The sequence below is a fragment of the Pipra filicauda genome, unplaced genomic scaffold (assembly GCF_003945595.2).
Source record: "Pipra filicauda isolate LSUMZ 115617 unplaced genomic scaffold, ASM394559v2 scaffold161_size1661140_pilon, whole genome shotgun sequence".
Classification (NCBI taxonomy): Eukaryota; Metazoa; Chordata; class Aves; order Passeriformes; family Pipridae; genus Pipra; species Pipra filicauda.
The window spans coordinates 246,490-270,210 of NW_024104118.1; the positions used below are offsets into that span (position 1 = coordinate 246,490).

Below are 23,721 nucleotides of genomic sequence, written 5' to 3' on the forward strand. Positions count from 1 at the left end.
CACCGCCCCCGCCGCGCCGCTTCCGCCCGGGCGAGGAAGGGGCGGGAGGGGCAGGAAGGGAAGGAGGAAGGGAGGGCAGGGGAGGAGGAGCCGAAGCGGCCGCGCAGGGACCGGCGGGACCCGCCACGGGAGGTAAGGGGGTGAAGGGTGGGAGTTTGCGGGGTCGGTGGGGCGCTGTTCTGGGGGTCGCGGCACAGCTCCCGTGTTCCCCCTTACCTCCCGTGAGCGGCGGTTTCGGGTCCCCGCCAGGACGGGGTGGGTCGTTGATGGAGTTGTTTACCAGCCCCCGGAGGTGTCGGTACTGCTCGGCTCCGGCTTTAACTCTTTCCGGCAGTTCCCGCTTGGAAAGAGCTCTTTCCAAGCGCCGCTGGCGGGCGGTTCCTTAACTGAGCCAGTTAAAAATTGAAATCAAGGGGCTGTTTAATTGAAGGGCTCTCCCAGGGGTTAAAAGCCCTGGGTGGTTAAAGCGAGTCCTGGCCCTGCCCTGGGGGGGAGAAGCACAGAAAGCGAAGGGGAGCACAAAAAACAAGGGAGAGGCACAAGAGCTGAGGGAGGGACACAGAAAGTAAAGGGGAGACACCAAAGTCAAGGCAGAGACACAAGAAGGAAGGGAATATCCATGCTCAGGCTCTTAAAACCTGGAATGGTTTAATGATTTGAGCCCCAACTCCAAGCTGTCACCTCAAATCCCGTCCTGAAATTATGGTTTAACTGTTTTCTGTGAGCAAACCACCTCCTTCTTGATGTAAAACTGGCTGCAAACTTGCTGTCTGTCCAGCACAACGGTGATAGTTGCCGAGGGCATATTTGCTGTACCTCAAATCCACCCCTCTTGGGAGGATTTAGCCTGGAAAAGAGGAGGCTCAGGAGAGAGCTCCTCACTCTCTACAACTCCCTGACAGGAGGTTGTAGCCAGGTGGGGATCAGTTTCTTCTCCCAGGCAACCAGCAGTAGGACAAGAGGGCACGGTCTTAAGCTGTGCCAGGGGAGGTTTAGGTTGGATATTAGGAAGAAATTTTTTACAGAGAGAGTGATCAGCCATTGGAATGGGCTGCCCAGGGAAATGGTGGATTCTCCATCCCCGGAGGTTTTTAAGATGACACTGGATGTGGCATCAGTGCCACGGTCTGGGAACCACGGCGGGGTTGGATCAAGGGTTGGACTTGATGATCTCGGAGGTCCTTTCCAACCCAGCTGATTCTGTGACTGTGTGAGGCAGTGATGCAGCCCAGCACCAGCCCTGCCGTGCCCTGTCCCGCCGTTGTACCTGAGCTCCAGGAAACGCGGGCGCCGCATTCCTGGGTGTTGCCGCTGCCCCTGAGGTGTGTTTGCTCTGCGAGTCTCAGGTCATTTATTACCCTCCAGGTCCCTGAGGTGCTCCCAGTGTCCCGGTGCCTGCCCTGCCGAGTGTCCCCCGGGCAGGGCGGGTGACACCTTGGGTGCCACAATGCCCACCGAGGTGTGGGCTGGGGGTTCCTGTGCTGCTTTGTGGTGGCTGTTGCAACACCCACACCAGCTCTCGTGTGGAGCCAGGACAGATGGTGCGTTGTGCCTTCCCGGGGAGTCCCGGGCTCTTCCCAGCTGCCAGGTAGTGCAGGGTATTGCTCCTGACATACTAATCCACCTGATGGTGTTGCACTTGCAAGCTGAAGCCACGCCAGGTAAAAATGCAACTGCACCTGCCAGGCTTTTAATTTTCATTGTTACTTAGTGAAGAGTTTGCACAGGGAAAAATGAATTTGGCATGATTATTTAGAGAAGAGAGAGAGAGAGACAAATGAGTTAGGCACATAGCACTTAGTACAAGAGATGCTGTCTGACCATCTAGGGATGCTGGAAGTTGTCTTTCACTTTGGAAACTGCTGTCTGGTAGATTATTAGTTGCTTTAGAGCAGAATTGTGCCTGCTTTGAAACATTTTTTTAGCAAAATAATCTCTTTCTTGCATTGTGTGGCTTGAGTAGCCCCGTGCTGGCTGTAAACAGGGTAGTGGGAGGTGGCAGGAGATTGGAGCTTGTTTGTAGTTGGCTTTTCCTTTGTTTCTCCAAGCTGGCTGTATTTTGATATCAATGAACCTTGAAGGGCAGCAAGTGGGATCTGTTTAATCATCTTTTCACCCCGAGGAGAGCAGTCTTTGTCAGCAGGGCCTGTTGGTGACACAAAGTCCAAAATACACACGGTCATTTTAACGGTCGGGGATTAACGGCGCAGTTGTCTTTCCAGGATTTATCCAGAGCTGTGTTTCCAGCTGTGGTCTGTTCTGTTGGTCTTTGCTCAAGTGCTGGCTCAGCAGGTCAAAATGGAGAGCTGGGAAAGCTCTTGGGTCCTTAGGCTGGGAAAATTGAAGGGAGGACATGGATGGGCCTTGAAACTCCAGGATCCAGAGGCAGGAGTTGCTTGCTGCTCCGCGGTCTTTGCTGTAGTCTCGTCTCCATCTCCTTGGGAAAAAATAATGCTTAAATAAATTTAATTTTTAAAAGAAAGATATAAAGAGATATAAAGAAAGTATAAAATGTCAAGGATTTTGTAATGCAATGAAAGCACAGGAGAATTTAGCAATAAAGGTGTGCAACAGATTCCTGCCTGGTTTTTGATATAAATATGATCAAAGCTTATCATCCCGGCTATCTCCTTTTATGGTAGCATTTTAGGAGCACCAAACCCTGCACCTAACCTTTCAAAAGTAATTATTTAGGAAGCATGGAAGGATTGTGACTGGGCCCATGGACAAAGGCATTTCAGATGGTGTCTTTGGGGTATAGGAGGGTGAGGTCCCGGCAAATGTGTTCGGCTCGAAAATACAATTAAACAGTCTGAAAATTGAATGCAAGTTGGAGCCCGAGGCTGTTAAACATGGAGCTGATTGTTTCACGGTCTCCTGCACAGGAAAGAGCACTGGCTTTGCACTCTATTTATCCTCTTCCTGGGGAAAAGATGAAAGCATTTTATATTCATACGGACAAATATTTGTCTCTCTCTCAGATTCTACCCGTCTCCCAAGGTCGGGGCTTGAACCCTGCCGGATAAAGCCGGAGCCGCCCCCCTCTTTTCCCAGCCATGCGAACTGCGGGATGAAGCTGGAAGCTGTGGTGGAGCAGCTGCAGAAGCAGCAGCAGCAGCAGCCGGCCGTGCAGATGGATTCCCGGGAGCGGCGGGAGCGGCAGCTGCGGGAGGCGCAGGTGCCGTTCCCGCAGCAGCTGGCGGTGCAACGCGCCGTCCTGGCCGCGTCCGGCCGCGCTCCGGCCGCATCGCCCGGCGCCCTCCTGGCCAGAGCCACACCTCCGCCGGGAGCCGCCCGGGCTTTCGATCAGAGCAGCATGAATTCTGAGCCTGACGAGGAGGAGGAGGAAGAGGAGGAGGAGGAGGAAGAAGAGGAAGATGACGAGGAGGAGGAGGAAGAAGGCGGTTTGGAAGGCAGCGAGCTGGATGGCGCTGACGTGACAGGGAAGGAAAGCTGCTCTGCTCTGAAGTATTTTCGTGCTCCCAAAGTTGCCCATCCCAACCAAAGAGTGGCCTCTACCTCTAATCCTCTCCCGGCTCCAGGGCACCAGCGGGGGGGGCAGCAGGGCAAAGAAGAACAGGGTAAAGACACTACTAAGCAGCTGCATTCCGGGTCCCCGGCGGGACGCCCGAACTGGCGCTTGGACGAGCAGCTCAAACAGGTCAGTGCTAACATTCCTTCCTCCTAAAAATGACCGTATTCGGTCAGCCTGACGATTTTTTTTTAGCCCAGTGTCCTGCTACAAGCACTTGGAAGCACTTTGGAGGGCAGTGCTTCCTTGGTGTGCTCTTCCGGGTTTATTCTTTTATAAAGAGATTCCACAAGAACTTTGCTTTACTGATTTCCAGCTTGGGATAGAGGAACCCCCCAGCCTGTGAGAACCTTTGTAGGGAGGGATTTGTGGGGTAATCCAAATGGAACAGCCTGGTGGTGTATTCATTTTTGGTGCAGGCACTTGCCTGCCAACATCTCACTCGAGTTATTTCTCATTTGACATCTACAACCCCTTCGTGTCAGACCTCTGGGATGCTGGAACTTTGGATTTCTGGGTGGTAGTGTGGGCAGGCAGGGAAGAATGTCCTGCCACTGATCCTGGGAGTCAGACCCACTTTATGTTTCCTGAGTGGGAAGGTAGAAAGAAGCCAACTTGCTGCTGCTTGGTAGGAGGTTAATTCTGTGTTTGACTAAAGAATTACTACTACTTGTAGATAAATGCCAGAGGATCATGGAATTATTTTCTGTGTTGTAAGTGGGTATTTCAGTGGATTACTGTGGTCTTCCTACCTGGCTATTCCTGCAAACCAGTTGGGTGTTCCTACACTAGTGCACGTGGCAGGAACTCCTCAGAGTTGCCAACTGAATGACAGTGGCGCTGGTGGTGCTATAAAACTTGCAGGGGATGCAGCAGGCAACCAGTTACTGCTGTTTTTTCTCTGTGTTTGCTTCACAAGAGGGGTTGGGTTGAGAAAAGAGAGTTGCTCAAGCTGTTGTAGGGAAAGGAGGTGGGTTTGTTGGTCAAGGGGCCATTGCTTCAGAATTTACTGGATGGGAGTGGTGTAAACTTCCTCTTTCAGGGCTCTGGGTGGAGAACAGGAGGCAGGGCTCCAGTGTTAACAGATCACTTTCTTAAAAAAGCCAAATAACCTTGGCATGAGTCTGTGGTTGGTTTTATTTCTTGCTCAGCTGGTGCTTCTTGCTTCTCTTGTGAGAGCCCTGCAGATCTTACTGGTGGTCCTGGGAAGGCAAATGACCACAAGACCAGCCAAAGCTGGTCTTAGCTGATGTGGAGTAATAAAAAAAGAGAAATAAAACACTATTCTACAATTGGCATACTGTGCACTAATGCTGCTCCAGTCCTTTGGCCCGCCCCTGCACTGATCCAGTATTTCGGGAGGAGGTCACAGCTTAGGCTGGTTTCAGGCCAGTTTATTCTGGGAGCTAAAGTGCACAAATCTTCACCAGGAAAAACTTAAAAGAAAAACTCTTACTGCTGTGTTAATCTGATTTACTGCTGGGGAGGCAGACAGGAAAGGAAGGAATCGGAGGAATTCATGGACATCGAGTTAAGGAGCGGATTATAAAGGAACAGCACGGGTGTGCTGTGCTACAGCAGTTCTGGATGGTGGGAAAGCATGGCAAGGAGTGGGCAGGTTCACATTATCCCAAAATATTGTCTCCTGGCACAGCCACTGGAGATGGAGTGCCTTAGATCCATAGTTGTGCTGGTGAATGGTGTGGTTAAGGTGGGGTGTTGTGCCCACAAGGCCAGTCGAAGTGCCCAGTATTGGTGATGCTGGTGCAGAATATTCCCCTTGGGCAGGGCAAATGCTGCATATCAGCTTGTTTGCACTCCCCAGCGGAGTCTGCATTCCAGGCAGGAAAACCTGAACTGCTGAATCCCAGTTTAGAGCTGGGGAGCAGGGGATGTGTGGGGAATAAACTGGGGTGACTGGCATGGCAGGAAAGGGGGAGAGTTGTGTGGAGGAACTGTGGACTGGCCTCTTAAAGCTCAACAGTCACGCTGCCTTGCTTGATATTTTCAATTCCCAAGGCATATTTTAAAGATACTTGGATTTTATCTTTGCTCTTTGTCTAAATTGGTTGTGTTGGGCAGAAAACCTAGAATAAAACACAGAAGTGCCTCTGTTCTCCAGTTTGCTTCCAAAAGATTCCTGAACTAGTCTTTTTTCCAGCTTCAGTTTTGCTGGAGGCTAATCACCAGTCCTACTCCCACCTCTGGTGGTATTCCCAGGATGCATAATTCCCAGGCTGGTGCCTGTGAAAAAGTGAGGAAAAGTCACTTTATTTCTTCCTTTCAAGTGTGGCTTGTTCTTCTGAAAGCCATGCCTTGGAGAAAAATGTCCCTTGGAAGTGTAAGGCTAAGATTGCCTGTAACAGCTGTGACATGGAGATGGAAGCAACCAGGAAAATGAAGCCACTTGTGTTCAGTCCCGGACAGCCAAGTAAATAATTGTAGGACAAGCCAGCAGACAAAAGAGCTGGCTCAGCTTATGGCACGGGGGCGGTGGGAACCTTGTCAGCACAGAACAACAAGGGAGTGGAGGTGCTTGTCAGGGAATTGCAGTCCTGAAAGAATAGCTGGGGGGAGTGTGCTCCGCTCGCTCCTCTGACTTGCTGGAATCCCCTGAAATCCATCACGGCTCCCTCAGCCTTGCTGGAAAAGGGTGTTGGGTGCTGCCTGTCTTGGAAGAAAAATGAGGGTTTAATTCCACAGGTGCAAATGTTGGTTTTGGTGGATGGTTGGGTGTGGGTGCTCACATTGCTCGGCGATCCCTCTGGTTTCCTGGAAGAGCCGTGTGGGAGAGACAGGAGCACAGCCACTGGCTTGGTGCTGCCGGCTCCTTTCCCACCCGAGCAGTGTTGTCAGGCTGTAACTACAGCACACACATTCCTGCGTGGAACGTAAAAATAAAGCCAGGGTTTCCAGGCCTTCTTCCATGCAGCAAGGGAAGTGTCCACAAAGCAGCCAACAGACTTCCAGGGAGTGGTTCGTGGTCTGGTTTTCGGGGATGTCTCACAGTAGATTCTCAGAAATCACCAGTCACTCCTGAAAATCCTGACCTAACTTTTACAAAGGTCACGGTGTTTATTAAGATAAGTCAGCTTAAAATAATTACCGTGCTTTTGCTCCAGGGTTCAGGAATGAGTGGCTGGGATTCCATAACCTTAAGTATGTGCCTCAAGTGGTGTGTGTGGAGGTATTGCTCAGGAGATACTCGTTAATGCAGGCAGGGGAAGGTCCCAGGAATAAAAAAGTGGCATTTCACACTGTGCTTTTTGCCTTGTGGTTATTTCAGATATCCTGGGCCCGACTCAGGGTTGGATTTTTAGCTTCCTTTGTGTGTCACTGGGTATTTTTCCTTTTATGATGTACTGGGAGGAGATTCTTCATGCATAGCTGGTATTAAATATTTGGTTTCTCTTTTGCTGTAAGGACAGATCTGAATTCTTAAATCACCAGTTGCTGCTTCTCTTGAAATTCATGATTTAGACTCAGGTCTTCATCTCCAGAAACAATTCCATGGGTGTGTTATATTGCAGTGGCTGTGCTGGATCTGGAGGCAGGAAAGTGAGCTCATTTATATCCTGAGGAAGATATGGCTCATTTTAGGATTTATTCAGGTGCTAAACTTATCTATAGGAATAGTGGCAGCTCATCTCCTTCAGTGGCAATTTGTAGGAATTGAAGCTGATGCTGGAGACAGGAGGTGGTAAGAGCTGGAATGTGTGGTTTTCTTGCACTTGTGTTTTTCTCACTTCAGGGTAAATAAGTGACTCTCAGTGTGGCAGTGAGAATTTCTCTTCCCACCCCATACAGCACTGAACAAATCTTCTTGTCACTTAGGTTTTAGATGATTCCTCTGAGTATTTGTGAATAGGAGTCATTCACAGAGAGTCCAACTTTTCCTTAAGGATGAAGAAGCAGATTCCTGTTTGGCAGAGAATTGTGTTGGTGCCACAGTTGCCAGGTCATGGGAACACACGAACGAAACTTAATAAAAAAAGGCAATTAATCAGTTTAACTTCAGCCCATTCCTTTTCTTTCCTTCCCCATCCTCCCTGCCATTCCTGAAATCACTAAAATGTTTTCAAAGCCCGTCTTTGAAGCTCGTGGATGTTGAATTGAGCTCTGTTATTAGTAAAGCTGGGAAGGGTTGATTCCAATTCCAGCAGAGCTTGTGCAGGCAGTAATTATAACTTGGCTCCCTGTGCTTGAGAACTTGCAGCTCAGGGCAGCAGCCCTGATCTTATCGGCGTTTTGTAGTACAACAGTTTTCTTTATAATAGCATCTGTTTCACTTCCTAAGGCTTAACTCTACCCACAAAAGGAATTTCTGTGGATTCTCTGATAATCCTGAAATTGCTGCCCCTGTACCTTTCCATTGACTCGGTGCTTTCAGTCAACCCATGGGGTAGGGGAGGGGTTTTCTTGTTCTCTGCAATGTTCAGCCTCGCCCCTAAGTGGATATTTCGGCAGATTCCTGGCCTAAAGCCTCTGTCCAAACTGAAGCCCTGTAGCGAGGAGGTGCAGAAGGAGTTCGAGTTTCATGCCAGAAGTTTTTATTCCTCTTGTTTGGAAGGGTTTTGTCCTCCAAAGAATGGGCTGGGCGAGGCAGGGCAGTGTTTGTCATCTCCTGTCTGCTCGGCAATTCAGGATTAACTCTGGGTCTTGAATGTGGGATTGGAAACCAAAATTGCTCTGGACATCTGAGCTTCCCTCTAATAAGATATTCCAGGTGGTTAGGGAGTAATCCTAAAATAGGTGCAGATATAATTGCTCCTGAAGCCAGGCCTGCAGCCTCTTGGGGAGGGGGCGGCCCAGGGTGCTCTGGTGGCCTCTGAGGTGTCTGTGGCACGGGGAAGACTCTGTGGCTCTGCCAGCAGCTTGGGAAGCTGGCCAACCCTTCCCAACACCTCTGCCCTCCCTCTTAGCCTTTGCATCAGGGGTTTGAGCACGTCCAGTGCCACCTCTACCACCTTCTTCTGTGAGAAACCAGGGAAATTCTGGGCCGTGGTAGTGCAAGGGCTGTTTGTCAAACATCAGCAAATTCCCTGGATTTGGGTGGGGGGAGAGGCAGGAGTCTCCTCAGGGAATTATCTGCCTCTCTGAGCAGTGTTTTTTCCTTCCTGCCACTATTGCCTGGCTTATACAAAGGTCTTTTAATGACTTGTGAGAATATATTGATTTCTCAGGTTCCTGCCGTTCCTACGGAGGAGGCTGCTCAGCATAGGGTAACTTTTTGTTTTCCAAGCAGGAATGGAAAGGAAGCTTGATCCAAAGCTCCTGCTGAGCTCTCTTGCTGGGCAGAATGGAGCTTATTCTGCGTTTGGAACACCTCTGGAGCTCTTTAGTGATTTACCTGTCCCAGCTGTGCTCAAGTTGCCGTTTGAACCACTGCCGATATTCGGTGTCTCTGGTTGTAGCATTGGCACAGCCCCAAAGGTTTTGGTGAGTGGAATAGTCCCTCCAGATCCAAGCTGAGGCCTGGGAAAGAAGGGCCTGTTGGCGCTTGTGCTCTGTTCTCTGGATAAACACATCTTTATTCCTGTTGCTGAGCTGACATTCTGTGCTAGCCTGAGGCTTTGCCAGCTCTGCTCCCCAAACCAAACCTGTGCTCTCTCCCCACATTTCCACAGCCCACCCTTGCACTGAGGTGGGTGAGCAACCCTCTCCTTATCTCCTCTGATAGCTTAATGTGGGAATTGGAAGCTGGCTTTAAACCCTTCCAGCTACTACAGGAGGAAATGCTAATACTGTCCCTCACGTTGGATCACTCCGTGTCATGCCAGGTGATATCCATCTCTCCTGATTTTCTGGACATATGGCCAAACACTGATGGCTTCAGCTCACTTTAAGCTCCTTTTCTTCAACGAGGTGTGGGGGAGCATTGCTCCTGTGCTCTCCAGAATCTCAGGATGGAGCTGTGGGAAGTAGGGTGCATATATTCTACTTACTCTCTGTAGCAAACCTTGTCATTCTCTTCTAATTACACTTTTTCTTCATAGAGAACCAGTAAAACTTGTTCTGTTTAACTTTTTAACTTCTGAAGAGTCTTTAAGCCCTTTAAAAGTTTTATTCCTGGAAATTATACTGAGTTGAAACCCACTGGCAGGAGCAAATTATCTCCTTTAAGCCCACTTCTTTCTTGTCCCTGTCCTCAAACGTAGCGGAATAAGCTCTCGACCAAGAATTCCCTATGGAAGCAAGTGGTTTGCTTCTTGGAGCACCTATTTTAACACCACAAGCAGTTTTGCTGTCTAGATCTATAGCCAAATCCAAACTTGGGAAGGAAACAGCCAAAGAAAAGGGTCAGAAAACTGAACACCTTTGCAAACCCTTTTGCCTTGGAGTGTGTAAAGTTGAGGATGGGAAATATCTGCTGCCTCCTCCTTTCTCTTCCACTGTGTCTTATTCTGAGTGTTTTCTTAGGTTTGATCCAAGTTAACAGTCAGTGGGGTTTTAGGAGCAGCTGAATGTTTCCATAATTAGCCAAAAACCTGTGGTTTTAATCTCTGCTGGAGAGAGAGACTCCAGGAGAAAGGACACATGATGAATCCTCCTGTGAACAAAACCAGTCTTCAGATATCTTCCTACAGAGAGAGGGCTGGGAATTGATCTGCTGTAATAAACAGCTGACATAACAGAAGTGGCAATAATCCCCCATTAAATATCTTTCAGCTGATGGGACTCACTGGATAATTGACTTTCCAGCAGGAATTACTGGCTCAAACTAAATCAGCAGGCATTAGGGCAGCTCACTGCAGTGTGTTTGAAAGGGGGAAACGGAGCTTTGCCTGGCCTTGACAAGAGCTATTCATCTTTGTAATTCAATGTGTATGTCACAGCCAGATGACTCCAAGATTTTGGATATCTGAGCACCTCCCTAGTTCCCATGGGGTGGTTTTTGGGGGTGCTGAAACCTCATGCTGTCTTTTCTGTCCTGGTGTTTATCAGGACAGGGCAGTCGAGCCTGCCTTGCCAGGTGGATCTGGCTCTTCTCTTTCCTTGAGTGGCTCTGCAGGAACTGCTGCACTGGAGCTTTATGGAGTTGATGGTGTAAAGATGCTTGGCCATATTTCACCATCGTCCTGGTGCTGCCATGCTGGTTTCCAGCCCTTGGTGGTCATTCCAGAATGATGATTTACCGAGTGGAATAGGCCTAACTAGACTAATCCTTTTAATGTCTAAGAATGAACCTTAATCCAGCAAAGCTGAGCTTTCCATTTCTGTGGGGAAAATCCACATCCTTCCAGGAGTAAGGGTCCTGGCTTGGCAAGCAGCTTTCCAGAGGGATTATTTCCCTCTTTCTGGTCGTAGGTTTGTAGGCAAGCATGGGGGAGGGTAGCAGGGCTTTTCCAAGTGTGTTGAGTGTCATGAGGAGAACAGAAAGGAAGGATGCCAGGGGAGTTCTGGGAAAAAAGATGGACAGGGGGAGCAAAAGCAGCATCTCTCTAGGTGTTGGACTTCATTACAGCAGAGCACCTGCTAGAGGGGAGTTAATATCCTTCTCTTTAGGAGATGAAGGAACGTGGCTGTTGGAGGTGTTGAGGACTTCCCTCTAGAAAGGTTTTCCTGGCGTCAAGACAACACTTCGGAGATAATTTCTGTGGAGGGGAAAAAAAGCCTTAGAGCTGGAAAACTTGCCTTACCTTCAGCAGCTGCCTGGAAGGCAAAATGCCACTTCCCATTTTGTGTGAGTGTCAGAGATCCCAGGAAAACAGGCTGTGACAAATACACGAATGCTCCCCTTCTTTCTCGTCATCTTGGTCTAAGCCAGCAGCTGCTTTTGCACGTTTTTGTGCCCCAAAATACACATTGGTAGCTTTCCGGGATTGTCCACAAATTCCCTGGGAATCCTTTCATCCTTTTCTTTTCTCTCTCTCCCTAGAATGGCAGCGTGACCTGGAGTGATGATGGTGATGGATGCCGAGGAAGAGAAATCTCACGAGACTTTGCCAAGGTCAGTCTGATCATGAGGATTTCAAGGAAGGGGGAACTTCTGGGAATTCTTCCCCTGATCCATGACGGGGGGTGACCACAGAGCCCTCACTGTTGCTCTATGGTGAATTTGTAAGAAGGATGTTTTGTCCTGCAGCTCTGCCTACAAACCTGCTATTTTGAGCTATTTTGTTGCCTTTACTCACTGGATTGTAGCTTGAACTAAGAATTAATAACCAGGCTTTTGACTTCTAAAATTTTAGTCCGTGCTCTCTCCATCTGAAAGGAGAATATTTCGTTTCTAAAAGCTGCTTAGTCCTGTGCTCATAGATTTGCATGTGGCATCTGTGTGTCACATCAGCTGCAGGAATTCATTTTAAACTGAGCTGGCCCTTTCTGCTGGGGCAGATAATTGTTCTGCAAACACACCGGGGTGTTTTCTTCCCAGAGCTGGGTGGGAAAGGAGAGCTTCCCAGGAAATGAGCCCAAAAAGCCCCCCCTCTTCTTTGGACTAGATGAATACCAAGTAGCTTGCAGCACCTACGGGGAGGCTGAAATATGTATTTCCCAAGGAATCTTTGCTTTTCCATCGAGCTGCTCCACGAGAGTAGCTACAACCAGGAAAAAAAAATTCCCTGGGGTGTTGCAGGGTTGTTCCTCGATGCAAACAAGAGAAGGAATTAAATTCTTCATGTACAGCTTTGTCTTCTGTCTTGTTCTGTATCCCCCTGGATCTCAGAGCCTCACTTCAGCCCTTCCAGACTGTCGCTTTTTGGCCTCACAGGGTTCTTGATAGGTGGAAATTAGATTTTTTTCTATTCCAGAAGTGGTTGTAAGATGACACTCGTGTCTGCCCCTTCTGAAAAATGAGGGGATAATGCTCACATATAGTTCTCTCTTTTGGAATACAGTGTCTATGGAACTTTATTTTAATTGCTTGGAGGTTTTAAGCCTTTTGGTAAAAATTATTTCTGCAGCAACTCGATTCTAGGGTGGTTCCTGATATTTTTGAAGGCTTTTGGTTTGTTTAGAGGAGCCTTCCCTTACAGGCACTAGTAGCTATAAGAAAGCTCTATTCTTTCATCTCCTCCTTCAAGGCACTTGGAGTTTAGCACTTATGTGACAATCCTTGGAGGAGGGAATTGTGAGTTTAGGAGGCACTGCAGAGAGGTTTTACCTCTCTGGTGCCACAAAGGTACCACTGATCTGCCCCAAACCACTGTCACCTTCCTTTTGCTTGTCTCCTCTTCCTTTCCAACCTGCCTTCATAGCTTCTGTCCCCTTTTCCTCCAGGTGGCTTCAAACCCTGCTCGCTAGTGGTGCTGTTAACTGAGGTGAAGGTTGGAATTGATGATCTTGGAGGTCTTTTCTAAGCTTAATGATTCTGGAAATCCTCTTCCCTTTGGGATGTCAGTCTCTGTACTTGGATGAGTTACTGAGGGGCTGAGCAAGGCAGGGTATGGTGAGGGTCCTCAGATTGTCACTGCAGCCCTGGCCACAAAGTTGCTCAGGAATCTTTCCTTGTTTTTCCTCTTTGCCTGAGGTTTCCTTTCACCCCGGCAGTGCAAACACAGATCACACACTAGAAGAAGCCAATATCACTTTATTTTCTCATTGTGGATTGTACCTTCATTTTTATTTGTTTTCCCCCCAGCTCTATGAACTGGATAGTGATCCTGAGCGGAAAGAGTTCCTGGATGACCTCTTCATTTTCATGCAGAAGAGGGGTGAGTTGAGCATTTGTTTGAACTCAATGAGCAAAATAGGACAGGGGAGTGAATTCTTCCCTCCTGAGTTTGAAAGAACAAATCCAGGCCTTGAACTGGCAGATCAGGTGGAAGAGCAGAGCTGAGGCTTGAGATGTTTCTCTTGGGAGATGAGGAGTGCAGTAGGAAAGATCTTCTGCCCGGTAACTTCATTCCACAGGCACTATTTCTTTACCCTCCTACCCAAAACTGATGATGTCCCCGCACTGAAGGTCCCCAAATCCCTGAGGACTTTTGAAGCAAGGCTGAGTAGCACTGAGAACTCTCTGGTCTCCCTTTCAGTTGACATGTCTCGTGTTTGATTTCAGTGGCGTGTATGAATGCCTTCACAGCCACTGTCACTGCAGTGACATGCAAGCTGGGGACTGGGAAAATGGACACCAAGCCACCTTTTCCTGTGGATTCCCAATGTGTCAGCTTTCCAGTTAGGAATTCTGTGCAATGGAGCGTGGAAGTGCAGACTTGCTCATATTCCTTCCCCTTGCTCCCCTTGGTGTCAGCAACTGGCATCTCTCCCTGCTACAGGAGTGGGGATGCTGTGTGAAGTCTCTGGGATGTCACACAAGACTCTTTCTGTCCCCTAGTTATCAAAATTCACTTCCCATTGCAAACTGTTCATAATTAACATGTATTTATATGTGGGGTATGGTATAAAATATTCCTCTCTGAACGTTTGTGGTGCTCTCTTCTTACCCCTCCAAGGGTACCAGTTGTCTTTTGAACTCTGCATCTTCAGATCTCTCCCTCCAGGAGGCTGGATCACAAGTGGAGGGAGGGCTGTCCAATATTGCTCTTCATATCTACATCCATTTCACCCACCACATAGCTGACTTGTGTGGATTTTTTTCTCTCCAGCAATTTGAGGTTATGCTTACAAGTTATTAAAAATTAAGAGCTGGGGTTTTTGCTGATATTTTTGGCTTTCATGTGCAGAGGCATAACCAGGATTAATTAATTTCCTTGCAAATGTTAACCTGAGCTCCCTTGTTCAGGTAAGGGCTGGTGACTGAGAGACAGGACAACAATCTGCAGGGTGTGATTGGCAGCAACAAAAACCTCCAGATGCCTGGAGAGAAATCTGCTTAATACTTCAGTGTCTCCTTCCTATTCCCTTTTAATTATTTATAATTGACACGTTCACAGAGCCAGGGCTGAGCTGGTCACCAGCTGGTTGCTGGAGGAGTTTAGCTTTTAATCAGCTGGGTATTTCCAAGTGTGTTTGTTTTCTGGAGACTCCCTCGTTTTTCCTGCTTGCCAGTAGGCTGATAATGAAATAGAAGAGCTCTGCACCCATGGGGGAGAGATGCTGAGAGCCTCTGCCAGAGGGCCTGGAAAGGTTTGGCCCTGCTCTGGGGGACTGGCTTGAACTCAGGGTACACAAGGCACTTATGGGCCTGCTTTTTACGTGGGCACCTCAAAAATAAAAGGGCAGAAGGACTCCAGGGAGCCAAGTTCCCTCAGGTTGGTGGGAGAACTGGACAGGATATGCTGAGCTATGGGAGGTGGCTTCTCCTCTGTCCTTAATCTGAGCTGTTGTGTCTTCCTGCAGAAGAAATATTTTGACTTGACATATCTTTTTAGGAGCTGTGTGTCTATTTTTCCCATTCCTGCTCTTCCCAGGGTTTTGGTTTTCTAGCAAGCAGGTGGGTATAGCCACTGTGTCCTGTTTTGAGAGCTTTGCAGCAAAGCTATCGTGGAATAATGATAAGGATTCAGGCCTCATTTCTCCTCCCCTTGCTTTATGGGCCAACAAACATCCTAACCCAAGGCTGAACAGCTTCCTTGTTCTGAGAAAGCCCCCCCAAATTTGGCTCCAATGTGGGCTCCTTGCACCTGAGAGCAAAGTGCTGTGTTTCTTAGCTGGTACGTGTGAAGAGCTGCTTAATTTGCACCTCGTGTCTGAAGGGGATGGAAAGCAGCTCTGCCAATAAAAACATTGCTGCTGTAAAAACAGGGATTTGCTGCTGTCCAGGAGGAGCCAGAGAAGCGCCAGCCCTTGTTTGGGGCTGATGGATTTGGGGCACAGATCACAGACTGACGCTGAACCAAACCAAGCCCGATGTGAAAGATAAATGAGAGATTTCACAGGAGCTACCAAGGAGCTGGAGGGATGAAAAGGTTTGGTTGTTGGTGCTGCTTTAGGAATGTATCTCGAAATGGGAAGCCATGAAACAGCCTTAATGCAGATCAAATGTGCAGGTCTCCTCTGCCTCTGAGCACAGCAGGTTGTCGCTGAATGACTGCAGCTGCAAGTGATAAAATGGCCCTTCAGCAGCAATAATGATGGAAGAGGGAGATGAGAGGGAAGCTGTAACTCTTCCTTTGTTGGGTGTTTTATTCCTTGGATGTGTTTAGGGGAATGAGTCCCACCATGGCTGTGATTGAAGGGGCAGATGGGGAGAGGAGGGAGCATGGCTGATTGGTGTGCAGGACTGGCTTCAAAGCAGTGCTGGGACATGTATCCCCACTTCCACCTTCCCTTTCCTCACTTCTCCCACAGTCTCACAGCAAGGGTTGTCTTTCCTGGCACTGAGAAGGGATAAACAGCTTAAGCAGTGCCTTCCCTCCATTTCCATTGCTCATCTGCTGTCTTGTGACACACTGAGCCTTGAGGTTTGGTTTTCAGAGCTGTATTTGGCGCTGAGGCCCTGGCACAGGGTGCCCAGAGTAGCTGTGGCTTCCCCGTCCCTGGAAGTGTCCAAGGCCAGATTGGACGGGCCTTGGAGCAACCTGGGCTGGTGGAAGGTGTCCCTGCCCATGGCAGGGGGTGGAACAAGATGGGCTTTAAGGTCCCTTCCAACCCAAACCGTTCCAGGATATATTTTTAACACCCTGCTGCATGAGGGCACGGACTGAGGATTCCCTGTTAGTGCACTGTGGAGTGAGTTGCATCACAGGCACGGAAGCTGGATTTGTTCCACCTGCCTCTGAAGACACTGCAGGCAGGAGCAGTTTAGTAAGTGCCCTAAGTGCGTCCCTTCCAGTAACTCAGGGTATCTTGTGTTCCCACATCTTTTGTATTAACTGAAATAATTTTATTACAGAAATGTCTATAGCCAGATGGGCAAGTTCACTTACTCAGCTCAGCTTTGGCATCTCCCACTTTGGAGCAGTGGGATTGTTACGTCCCTGGAAGGATCAGTGATTGTGCAAGACATTCCTCTAGAGAAGAGCTTTGCTGGGGAGGAGCTCTGAGCGTGTGCTGTGGTGTATTAGGAAAGGCTCCTTTCCAGGGAAGCTGCTTTGTTCATTTGAAGTCCTGCCTTTGTGAAACCCTCATAAAATGTCTGCAATTGTACAGCTCTACTAATTCTGTTCAAGGTTCCTGTGTGACCTAGGTTTTCCCAGGTGGCTTGACCATTCTGGTGCTTGATGTGTACATACATAGAAGGGGCTTTGTAAGCCTGACCGTGTGGTTTTAATGTTTTCCTGCTGTTGTATGCTCTGGCTGAGCATTTTGGATGTGGAAATACAACAAATCCAGGGGATTGACAGCAGCATTTACTGATGGATTCTTTTATCTCTAGGCCAAGTGGTTGTTTATGCAATGTCTGTTTAGGGAATACGCTTCATTCTTCCACTGATTCAATTCTCCACGTTTCTTCTTTTGATCCTCTGGAGATATTTTTGACTCTGAATTAAGCAATGTAGTTCTCTAAATGAGACATCAATAGACATAAATTCTCAGCATCCTTTGCTCGTGCTACCTGCTTAGTGCTGCAGCAAATGCCTCCCTAAGCAGCAGGTGATGCTCTGCCGTGGAAAATTCCCACCTGAAACACCGCATAGGTTTCTTCTGGATGGTCCCAACAAACCAGGAAAAGTGTTTTTCCCTGTCAAACCCTTTGATTTGTACACAGCTACATCTCTGCCTCCTGTACTTCCCTTACGAGCCTCTTTGGTCACCTGTTCTGACATAGAGTGAGAAAAATGGTGACCTGTGTCTTGTGCAAGTGGAATGCAATGGGGATCCATGAAATATTTTAGGTTTTTCCTTTCTGTTGTTTGAAAGAGTGATTTTTCCTTAATTTGTAGAGAGAACTGCCATTCTGGTTACATTCCTCTGTTCTTTAAGTGCCTGGAGCTCAGTGGCTGGGAACAGAATCCACCACTGCATGTACTTACACACCTGGAAGTGATGGTAGGATTTAAAACAAGCACAAACCCAAGTGCCTGGGGTCTCCAAACAACATGAATCCAGCTCCTTTGGGAAGGAATCCCATCCCTGAAATAGTGTTCCTTCTAGCATCCCAAAAATGTTGCAGAGAGTGTCTTGATGGTCAACCTTAAGTTGGTGACTAAGCCTCCACCAGAAATTGATATTTTGGGTGGTTTACCTGCCAATTCCAATAATTTAGGAACAGTTATCAGCAGGTCTTTCCCATAAACCCCAGATTTTCTCCCTGTTTTTCATACATGAAAACATTCATTACAAGCAGATATGACAGGTTTTTTCTCTAATTTGGAAAAAGCCTGTAAGCTGCCCTTTGCAAAGATCTAAAAAAAAATCTTTTCTGGGAAAATAAACATTACAGTTCAAATAATGAATTATCCCTTGGTTTTAAGCTGATGAAAATGGTGTTTTAGAGTGAATATTGCTTTAGCTTCAAAGAAAAATCATACAGCTGTGGCTGTAATTAATGGGAAAATAGTGTGAGGAGTTTGCTTGGTTCTGGCTTACAGGAGATTTGTTTTAAATTTAGTCAGGGTGAGGAATGTTTGAGCAGCTGAAATGTTTGATTGTGAACTGGGTTGGCACTGGGCAGGGTGCAGAGGAAATTAATGTGAAGTTATTGAGTGTTGTTGCTTTGCATCCACCTTTCTGTAGCTTATTCAGGTGATTCCACCTGCTGCAGGTGAGGATCCGAGTCTCAGGTGCTCCTCTCTGGGTGTACAGAACTGAGTGATGGAGTCAGAGGCATTTTTTTTCTCACTTCCCCTGCAGACTGAGGTGTTGAATTTTGTCACGTTTCTCCAACCCCCCGAAACTGGATGTTTGTGTCTCAAATCCTGCTCCTCTCAAGTCCTTTCTTACATTGAGACTTCCTCTTCCCCCCTCAAATTTAACATCACTTTTTTAAATGATTAATGAACTCCTGCAGAAGTGGCTCGGCACTCAAGAGATGACCCTGCAGATATCCAGGTGTGTTTCTACCTCTCCTTGCCTGGAGAAGAAGAGTTTTATCCCCGTGTTTCTGTGGAAACCCAACCACCGCTCGCACGGGGGTTCAACATCTGGTGAAGAAATTGGTACTGTGGAATATATTGGACCCAGCTGGGTACAGGAGAACAAATCTCCATGGGATCTCTCTTCCAGGGGAAGGTTAATGTGGCTGGAAGCCTTGGCTAATGTGAGCAGGGCACTGGATGCCAGTTAAGGAGCCGAAATCTGATAAGGGACTGCCGAAATTCGATAAGGGGCTGCTGTCAGCCCCACTCAGGGAGGAGGGAGGGACTGATGGCTTTGAAGGGGTGCAGATAAGAAGTGGCCTCCTGTCAAATAGAACATGATTGATTACCCTCTATCCTGGCTCCCGCTTGGATAGAAGTGTCTAATGGGCTGCAGGCTCCAGATCAGGTAGTGACATTCCTGTTGGGAGGTGGGAATGCCATGCCCAGAGAGGCGGGAGATCAGCTGTGGCACAGCAGGGAGGAGAGAGGTGCTTTCCCTTCTGGATCCCTTTGCTTTTTATTCTAACTCTGAGTGAGCCAAACCAACAAATAAAACTCAGGCAGCTGGGGTGGCTGAAGCTCCAGCTTTGCCTGGAGCCAGCCAGGATTTGTCCTTGGAGAGGTATTCAGGCAAACCAGGAGCTGAGGCAGCGCAGGGTTCAAGTTGATTTGCTCGTGTTCAACGCTGTAGAAGTGAATTTTCCCTCTGTTTAGCCTGGGAGATCATAGACACCAAGTAATTACTCTGCCTCTCTTCAAAGAAACATGAAGTTCTCATCAAGATTTGGTTCAATATTATTTTAAACCATTGTAGACTTTTCCAGTTTCCTGGGGAAAACTGTTCCTTTTGGCTATCTGATATTGTTTCTCTTTGGAACATATTTAGAGTGGAAGGAGCAGCTTTTTCTTTACCTGTTACAAGTTGTGGCTTAAAAATGCTCCTTCTATGCCCATTTTTCAATCCAGAACATGTTTTATTGCAACTTAAATGTTGCTGCTTGATGGTGGCCCTTGGAAGGGAATCTCCATCATGGAGGACTTGGAAAGCCAAGCAAACCCCTGAAAAATTAGAGGGAACTTATTTCCTATAATTTGGTTAAAAACAGACTCTGGGGCAGTCTTCATCAGTCTGCATCTTGAGGTTGAGATCTGACTCTGAAGTCTGGCTAAGAGAGGATGAAGAACAGGAAAACAAACCCCCTTGGGCAGCGTGGTTGGTTGGGTGAGGAAGATGATGGTCCAAAGTTTAGTCCCTCAGCAAGGGACAGCTGAGTGAGGGAGCAGAGCCTGCATATGCCAATGGCTTGGCCAAACCCCCTTCCCAAGGAGCTGGTTCACAGGTGTAAAACCAGCCATTCCAAGGTTTTCTAGGGTTCACAGCTTCCTCAGCTGCTTAAATAGCTTTTGAAGAGTGAAAATCAAACAGTTGCTGCCTCTCCAGAGCAGGGGACGTTGAGGCCTCTCCAGATAAGCCCTTGAGGCTTCTCTTCCATCTGCCTGGAACAGAAGAGGCTTTTGAAGGGGTGAAATTCCCTTGAAGGACAGAGATGTTTATAGCTACAGTCAGCCTTCCTCCAGGAAAACTCTTTATTCCAGAAGTCTGAATTGTAGCCACAGCTATCTTTCTCCTCAGAAAACCAGGAGCCTGTGGGCTATGGGATGACTTCCCTTCCAGAGTTTGCCTGTCCAAGAGTTTGTCTTCCTGAGGTCCCCCATCAACTCTGCATCTTTCCTTTTCCAGTGGAAAAAGGCTCCTTGTGCCCCCTGTTTGACTGATTCCTTGCAGGAATGAGCCAAGGTACGTAGCTCAGGTTATATTAAAAGGAAAAAAAGTTGTTTTCTAAGAAAACTAGGAGAGGAACCAGTCATCTTCCTCTCCCTCCTGAAGTCAGGCAAGGCTTCAGGCATACAGAATTTCTGAGAGCTGGCAGGAGAGGGAGGCTTGGAAGTACAGTAAAATGAGTTTGCCATCAAAAGGCAACAAGTCTTATGCTGTGCCCCCGGCTGCTGACCTTTCCCTCTGGAATTCTCCCCTCTGACCTCGGGATCATTAATCCTGATGCTGCCAGATGACAGTAATCCATCATGGCCCCTGACAAGCCTTGCAGCCGCCTGTGAAAGGATCCGCTCGGCTTCAGCATCCAATCGTCCCATGATACTCGTTTTTCAGCCTTTCCTGTTGGAGCAGTGGGGGTTTCCAATAAAGACTTTATCGCCTCGGCTTTCCTCAGAGAGGGCTGGGGGAGGAGAGATCCAAGGAAACACTCAGCCACGGCCTGCTCTGGAAAATACAGAGAATTTACCAGGTCCAAACCCAAAATCATTCTCTGCCCGATCTGGGCCTTGTTACTTGGAGTAGCGCTGCAGGAAAGGATGGAAAGGAAATTATTCCATCTATGTGCTCAAATGGTAGAAGGATGGAAGTAGTTTTGTCCCTGCTGTAGTTTCTCTTCTGTGTAAGGAAATGTTATGGGGGGGGGAAAACAAACTAGAGGTTTTCTTAGTTGATAAATTTATATGCTGTGTATAAACATATTTAGCTTAATCTATAAATCTGTATTTCTATATAAATATCTGTTAGGGGAGTTTATATTTAGTTTACAAATGAAATTTCAGGACACTTTGGCCTTGTTCAAAAGCAAGCCTGAGGAAGGGAAGGTGCCCAAGGGCTAGTGAGGTGAGGAGGTCAGATCTCAGTGCTGTTCCTGCTCCACCTGGAGCAGGCTCCTTGGAAATGTTTAAACCTTTATTTCCCGCGGATCTCAGTGCTGTTCCTGCTCCACCTGGAGCAGGCTCCTTGGAAATGTTTAAACCTTTATTTCCCGCTGATGTAGATGATGTTTGTGCCTTTCACTGGAGCATTTGGATAAATATACTTTGTGTGGTTTTCCAGCTGCTGAGCTGAGGGAGTCTGGAGAAGAGTAAAGGTGTGTTTGGGATAAATGCAGTGTATTAAAAAGTGAATATTTCTTAATACTTCTGTATTAGCAGCTTGTTCGCCTGAGGAGCTTTATCCATGACCTTCCCTTTCACTCTCCATCTGGTCAGTGTCCAAGGAGAGCTGGATGAAAGTCCCCTCTATACAAGTTAATGCTATTCCCTAAATTGGATTGGGGAAAAGTGGGTGGCTTTGAGGGTGGCACCAAGTTGCTGGAGGAGTAGGGGGGAAAGGGACTCGATGCTGCCCCAGGGGAGTAAAGGCTTTGCAGCTTTAATTAATTAACGAAGGGGCATTTTGGGGGTGTAAAAGCCAGCCCTGGCTCTTCCTGGAGACCTCGGAGGGAACTATTTCCCTGTTTTCCCTTTGGGTGTGACTGTGGTTGCTGGGGCTCAGCTGATGAATGATAACTTGGGGCCGGTAACATGATCGTTCCCAGCGCTCGGCGGGTCCCCCGGGGCTGTCCCTGGGCTCTTAATCTGCAGTAACAACTCCGAGACAAAATGGAGGCTCCGCAGAAAACGGAGCAAACTGAGGCTTTTGGGGGTGGCCAGCTGGGATGGATGGAGCCAAGGGAGCGTTCAGAGGGTTTGGAAGCACCTCCACCTCTATTCCCCCAGGGAGCGGTCACCTCTGAAATGCAGGAGGAGGATCTGCTGCAGCTTGTGGAATTACTGCTTTGTGGACTTTCTGCTGTGGGCAGGGAAGGGGTTGTTTGGACGAGGACATGTCATATAAAATGATATGAATCTGGTCAGGTGCTCCTGATGTTTGCTTGCGCTTTAAGAGTTGTAACTTAGCGGGATTTTCAGCCCTTTAAAGTGAAAAAATTTACTTTTTTATCCACCATCTCATTAACGTGTGGGAATTGGCACCATGAGCTAATGCCTAACAGGCTTCCAAAAGAAAAGAGAGGGGAAAAAAAATCCCACTTGGATGTATAATGAGGACATCTGCAGAGCTGAGCTCCTTTTCACTGAACAGAATAAAACCCATTTATAAGGGCCATAAACTCCTCTGCTCCGGGGCATTAAGCGAATCGCTGGCTGAGGAGCAGTGGCACGAGCCTCCCCTGTGGATTGGGTATTCCATGATTGTCCATTACAGCCCTTCCCAGGCTTTCCTGTGAAGGCTGGTGCTGACCATTGTGGGAGACAGGATACTGACCTCAGATGGATGGCTCTTTGATCCGGGACAGTATTTCCTAGGCAAAATAAAAGGGTTGCTGCATCAGCTTTTTTTTCCCCCTTTCTTCCTCTCCATGCCTAAATCTCATTAATTTGACTTTTAGCACTTTGAGGAGCTTCTAAAGGGGCACTAACAGGTTAAAAATCAGATTTTCTTTTCTGTTAATCCAAAAGATGACAAAACTGAGCAGGAAGGATAGAGCTGGTTCCCTGTCCTGCCCTCAGAAGGACAGAACAAGACCTTGGTTTGGGCTCCAAAAGGTACTGGGATGCTTGGTGCTCCTCACAGCTGCTATGTGGCCTCGTCAGTGAGTTATTTGGGAGCATTTTGAGGGAAAAGGAGGGTAGGAGGATATAAGCACTGTGTGAGCAGTGGAAAGAGCAGCCCTTTATTTACCTGTCAAGGTTGTAGCAAAAGGTTCTGCACGTGACTGTGAGGGGGGATGGAGATGTGTGGGGAAGAGATGCTCTCTAGTAGCTGTTCCCAAGCAATACAGAACAACACATCCTGGGGAATAAGGGAGCTGAACCCCAACATAGAGTATCTGGAGTTGCCTGGCTGCTCAGCACAGCCAATACAGATTACTTACTTACTGAGCACAGCCAATACAGATTTTTATCTGAGATTGCCCTGAGCTCATAAAACTGATTCCTCTGTGCCTCAGCCCCAGGATTGAATAGTCCCAACTTCCCCTCTTTCTGTTTTAGAAGTTGCTCGTTGCTGTGGGTTATTATTGGTCTGATAATTGCTTTTGCCCACAGGAAAGGATCTTTCATGGAAAGGATGTGCCATGTAGCTGCACTTCTCTGCCTCATTTACTCGCTCATGCAGAGGCCTCAAGCCAGGCTGCAAACAGAGCTCCTGAATTTCCTATTGGAAGGAATATCAATAGCCCCAGCCTGCCAGTTTTCTTGGCCTCCTTTTCTCCCTGACTCCATGCTCCTTTCCCTGCTGTTTCCCTGCAGGAACTCCCATCAATCGGATCCCCATCATGGCAAAGCAGATCCTGGACCTCTACATGCTCTACAAGCTGGTGACCGAAAAGGGAGGGCTGGTGGAAATCATCAACAAGAAGATCTGGCGGGAGATCACCAAAGGCCTTAATCTGCCCACCTCCATCACCAGTGCCGCGTTCACCCTGCGGACACAGTAAGTCAGGAGGGCTGACAGCAGGGGTGGCCTGGGCAGGACCAGGA

General features: G+C 48.0%; 1 protein-coding gene across 3 annotated transcripts in view; it reads left to right on the forward strand.

The window, feature by feature from the left end:
- The window catches only part of ARID3B (AT-rich interaction domain 3B), a 32,398-nt gene that overhangs the window by 265 nt on the left and 8,412 nt on the right, over nucleotides 1-23,721 (forward strand). For 2 of the 3 annotated variants that reach the window (XM_039379250.1, XM_039379251.1), the window contains exons 2-5: nucleotides 2,982-3,661; nucleotides 11,412-11,483; nucleotides 13,116-13,188; nucleotides 23,491-23,674. In XM_039379250.1, the coding sequence (XP_039235184.1) occupies nucleotides 2,982-3,661; nucleotides 11,412-11,483; nucleotides 13,116-13,188; nucleotides 23,491-23,674 (1,009 nt within the window). Of the gene's footprint in view, nucleotides 1-15; nucleotides 133-2,981; nucleotides 3,662-11,411; nucleotides 11,484-13,115; nucleotides 13,189-23,490; nucleotides 23,675-23,721 lie in introns of those variants that run through there. The other variant, XM_027712153.2, reaches the window with a different exon arrangement.